Here is a 5,361-nt window from a genome sequence, read left to right as displayed (position 1 = left end):
CAAATTTGGAGCAGAGGCAGAGTGAAATAAACCACTAGAAGGGGATGCGCTTTAGTTATCCCTAGAGTTCAACACAATCTCAATTATAAATGAAAATAGTAAGCCCAGAGATATTACATGACATGCCCAAGACCACTCTGGTGGTCAGAAGCAGGCCTGGATTGAGAACCCAGTATTCTGAATCTGATGCCAGAGTACTTCTTAGCAGCCCACACCAACTTCTGCCCAGGGATGAGCAGGAAGCCTATTGATTGAACCAAATATAATTGAATATTAATATTACTTTTGGGTCCGTTACAGCCATGATGAGAAATGAACAATTAAAGACATTTAAAAATTGTTTAATGTTTCTTTTTTGCTTTATAATTTCTATTGTTCCTAATACGTTGAATGTATAAGTGGAAAACAATAGAATGTATAGCAGTATAGTGTAGTGGATAGTACAGTGGCTAGACGTTACCCATCTACTAAGCACAGAAAACAACAGCCTACAAGCTTCTAAAGAATCACAAATTAAAAATCACCTAGTCTAACATCAGCAACAGTAGCATTAACAGTAGCAATGCAATCTAGCCCAGTCCAGACGGTGCTGGGCTTCAGCTCACATTGGGGTGTGGCTTGTACACACCTATGACCACAGGGTGGTCTTTTTCATATTGCTCTAAAGTCAACTGCTCCTGGGGCTTCATTGTCTCCTGTTGCAACTTTTCACTTCAGAGACAAATATGGCCTCGGGAGAGGCTGTGAAGTCAATGCAACTGTACTTAATGGAAATCACAAAGTGTCCTCCATTACATATGAAGGTGTGGGCATTCAGGGCTACAATCTGGGTCTGGTCTGGCTGGGCCATGTCGGCAAAGATCACATCCACCATTGCAATGAGCTTGTGGTATTTGTGTGAGTGCTGAGCATCTTCAATGACAGGAATAATGTTGGTTCTCTTCTTGGCCAAATTAATGAGGTCACAGCCGGGGCAGTGGGAAAACTCAACTGCACAGACCAGACCCTGTTGGCCTATGATGTCAGAGACATGGGAGAGCGTGGTACCCAAGGCAGCCCTGAGGTAGAGCGCCTTGGCCCCTGGCTTGATGCGGATCTGGTCCACAGAGCCCAAGACTGCTGCAGACAGCTTGGAATGGAAGGGGGTTTTGCTTTATTTAGTCTGGGGGGTTAAACAGAGGTGAACTCCTATCATCCCTCATCTGTATTCTTGTAAGACTCTAAGCATAAACTTCCTTATGATAATAATAATAATAGGAAGAAGAACAACAATTAGTAGTAGTAGTAGTAAAAGTAGTAGTAGCAGTGACACTTACTGTTTTCTTTAACTCTAATATGGTTCTAACTGCTTTAAATAGGTTAACTCATTTACTCCCTATAATAATTCCGAGGTAGGTAATACTACGTTTCTCACTTTACAAAACGTGGGAACTGTAGACCAGCTAGTTTTTAAAACTTGCCCCAAAATCTCACGGCTCTATGTGGCAGAGACAGAATTTAAACTCAAGCAGTCTGACACCACAGGGTATAGTCTTTAACCATTATGTATACTGCCTTGTAGGTGTCTACAGATGGTTATTTTCCTTATCCATTTCAACACTCACTTCCTCTTGTCCATTATGGATTCATCCATTGTTCATTTCCAAACCTGATGAAGTATCAAAATCACCTACAGAGCATCGTTAGAACAGACACTGTAGTCCTCTCTCCAAGATACTCTGATCCATACTAGTCTAGGTAGTTTCAAAAAGCACAAGAGGGGGCTTCCCTGGTGGCGCAGTGGTTGAGAGTCCACCTGCCGATGCAGGGGACATGGGTTCATGCCCCGGTCCGGGAAGATCCCACGTGCCGCGGAGCGGCTAGGCCCGTGAGCCATGGCCGCTGAGCCTGCGAGTCCGGAGCCTGTGCTCTGCAACAGGAGACGCCACAACAGTGAGAGGCCCGCGTACCGCAAAAAAAAAAAAGGAAAAAAAAAGCACAAGAGGTTCATCTGGAGGTTCAGATCCAAGGACCCATGTTTGGGAGCCATTGATTTAGAGCCTTTCTCTCTTGGCTGGTTGCCTTATTCATCAAAGATACTGCCTAGGTTCACAGAAGCCATGAGAAGAGGGAGGACACAAAGGGTAGCTAGACTGGCCAAACCAGCACCTGTCCCAGGAAGTCTTCACATCCCCTTCTCACACTATGAAATCCTTGAGGACAAGGACAAAACATTAGTCAGATATGGACCTTCCATGATGGTTAGACTAGAGCCTGATTCATAGTAGATGCTCAGTTAATACTTACTGTCTAGGTTCCTGGGTGAATATTATTGATAAAAGGCAATAAAATAATGGTTTTTCCAAAGAGACTAAGAAGGGTCTTCTAACTAATAATTGCCTATTGCTCTGATAATAAAAGAGTCATATATTTCTCTACAACATAGTGAACAGGAGATATAGCAAGAGAGCTTCATCACCATATTAACACAAAGGAAGGAATGAGAAGGCCAAGAACAAATGGGTGCAAAGGAGGAAGTTGTGTTTAACTGATGTCTGGTTTGACAAACTACATATAAATTTAGAGATTAAATATAATCATCTAGGTTCATTTGACTACATTCATTAAATAAAACGGGTGTATTTTTTTTTTAATTCCTTCAAGGCTGGCTTCATAGGACCCTCAGATGAATTTACCCACTCATCCTCCCTTCCACTACTGCCTAATTGCTCTACCACAGGCTAATGGGCAAACCGTCCTCAGCAACCATTTATCTTTCTTGAAGTCTTCTCCTTAGAGCTCCCTTTAAGAATAGCAGTGGGTTTTCCCTTGAACTTATTTTCTCTCTTAGTTGTTTGTTTTCTTTCAAGCATGTTGTAGAGGCTTCTTTGCTGTGTGTTTCTGAAGCAAATCAGGGACACTAATTTGTTCTTTGTGGATTTTTGAAAGCGACCCCAGTGGGAGCCACTTGCTTTGACCAGGATTTCTGCCTGTGGATGATGGGGAGGGAGAACTCAGAAAGGCTATTAAGACAGATAGGAATGCTATAGCTAGGTGAACACATTAATGATGTAGAGCTGAGAAGCAGAACTCCTGATTTTGAGGAGATGCAACCAATGAGCACATGGAGACAAGACTACCCAAGCGCCAGCATTTACCTCTGTGCAGGTGTGTACTAAGTAGCAATTTCTGGCTGAGATAGAAAATCCTGTTCTCTTTAGACATGGGGATGCAGCACAGATGTGACACTGCAGGTAGAGAAAAATCTTCATGGGCTCTGAAGCTAGAAGGAAGTTGACAGTTCATTTTAGGGTGATGGGAAAAGCATTCTGGCTGAGGGGTGGGTGGAAAAGTTCTCAACTCGCTCAAAACCTGTGCATTTTGACCCTGGCTCTGCCATTAATTGGCATTGTATCCCTGTCCAAATCACTTCATCTCCCTGCCTCCCAGGGTTCCCCCATCTGTAAAACCAACAGATCCAAACTGTTGGCCAAGCGCTCCTTTCCATTTTAACGTGCTGCCTTCAGATTAACAAAGATACACGCATATTTATATCTATAAGATAAAAGCCTTTGATTTTTTACCTTAAGTTGACTTTCAGGAAAAACAAACTATATAAGAAAATGAATACTGGGAATTTATTTTTTAAAACAACCTTCAAAGTATATAGCCAGAGATCAGTTTTATATACCTTTTACCCAGTCATCTACATATTCCTAAATTTCTGTATAGAGCAAATGATAATAAATCTCAAGCTCTATAAAGACACTGAATTATCAGAAGAGAAGGCCCTACAGTTTCTGTTTATGACAAAAGAAAATAAAATTTTTAGAAGTGTATTGAAAGATAATGTAAGATGAATAAATGTTTTGAAAATGCAAAACCAATTATCTTATTATCCTGACAGAACTACTAGTTTTATTTATGCATATTATCGATACACACATGCTGTATTTACATTGTTATAATAATGGTATACATAGAATTTCACATTCACTATTTTTACATATATTATCTCATAAACATACCTTATTTTGCTACATAATTATTATTTTAATAGCTTCATAGCATTAAACTGTGTTGATGTACCATAATCTATAAAATCATTATTTTGCTGGACTTTTAGTTTGTCTCCAACTTTTTGCTACTAATATTGATTGCAATAAAATTTTTTTATGGTCAGCTTTTGTTTCTGTTCAAATGTTTCCATAAGAGAAGAATTTTGAAGGCAATGGATATGAGTAAATTTGTGGCTTTTGTTGCAAATGGTCATGTAACTTCTAAAGGAATTATCAATTAATAATGTCACCAGCAAGGAATGTACACATCATTTTTACCAAAATTTCACCATCTTTAACGGCGATCATTTTTGTGATGTAATATTTTATGCATTTCAGAACTGGCAGAGTGACAATGATGTGTATGACAAAGGGTCCTCAATAAATATGTTTCGACCCTCCTCATTAAAACTCTGGACTTAAAAAAAACAAAACTCTGGACTTAACTTGGAGATTCATTCATTCACTCTAATGCACTTGTTCATTAATTCATGCATTCAAAAACCTTTCATTGGGCACAATTATGTAATCAAAATATGTTAGGCCCAGGCTATACAAAGTTATACTTTCCCTTAATGGCTCACTTTCTCAAAGAGAGAAATCTATGTGAGCACATATGTGGTCTCTGCCTTCATTCCAGTGGTTTCAGGATGCCTAAGGACTCAGGGGAGAAGACCAAAAAAAGCTCATTATTTTTCCTTCGTAGCATACTTTCAACAAAACATACTAGGTATCTCCAATTATCAGAACTAGTTTCTTAATCCATGCCATGAATGAGCAAACTACTTCTAAAGGTGTGACACAGCTTGTTTTCAGAGGCACAAAGTTTTGCAAAGAAATTGGTAAGAACTGTAATCAGCTAAATACTTATTCTGACGTTCTCCTACTTCCTCTTATATTGGCTTTCTCTTCTTATGTGTGCCCACTATGGTGTTCAAAACATATTAGGTACCTAATAAATTGTGATTTTTATGACTCTTTCTCCTTCATCTCTAAGCCTGTATACAATCTCCTTCAGGTTCAAATCCCTTTACCTGAAAAATTCCGCCAGACCCATACTGCAACATATTTAACTGTTCTCGACGTTAATCCTCCCTCAAAACAACAACAAGCATCAAGTGCTTAAAATATGCCATTCACTGCAGTATATTATTTTTTGTAATTCTTATGAAATCTGCTTTATACACTATTTATTAGAGAAATTATATAATTGGCCAAGGTCACAAAGCTGATAGGTGAGAGAGTTGGGATTTCCATTAGATTCCATTAGATTATCTCTAAATTTCCATTAGATTCCATTAGATTATCTCTAAATTCCTTTTTT

At 39.2% G+C, this 5,361-nt stretch overlaps 1 protein-coding gene across 1 annotated transcript; it reads right to left on the bottom strand.

The window, feature by feature from the left end:
• Positions 1-596: 596 nt before the first annotated feature.
• On the bottom strand, positions 597-5,094 carry LOC132528498 (rRNA 2'-O-methyltransferase fibrillarin-like). The gene is given in 3 exon segments (XM_060164304.1): positions 597-709; positions 712-1,151; positions 5,072-5,094. Coding segments are annotated over 3 exon segments (576 nt in total).
• Between the last annotated feature and the right edge of the window lie 267 nt (positions 5,095-5,361).

The sequence above is a fragment of the Lagenorhynchus albirostris genome, chromosome 1, assembly GCF_949774975.1.
Source record: "Lagenorhynchus albirostris chromosome 1, mLagAlb1.1, whole genome shotgun sequence".
NCBI lineage: Eukaryota > Metazoa > Chordata > Mammalia > Artiodactyla > Delphinidae > Lagenorhynchus > Lagenorhynchus albirostris.
The sequence above is the reverse complement of the archived record's forward strand: the minus strand, read 5'-3'. Positions and strand labels throughout refer to the sequence as shown.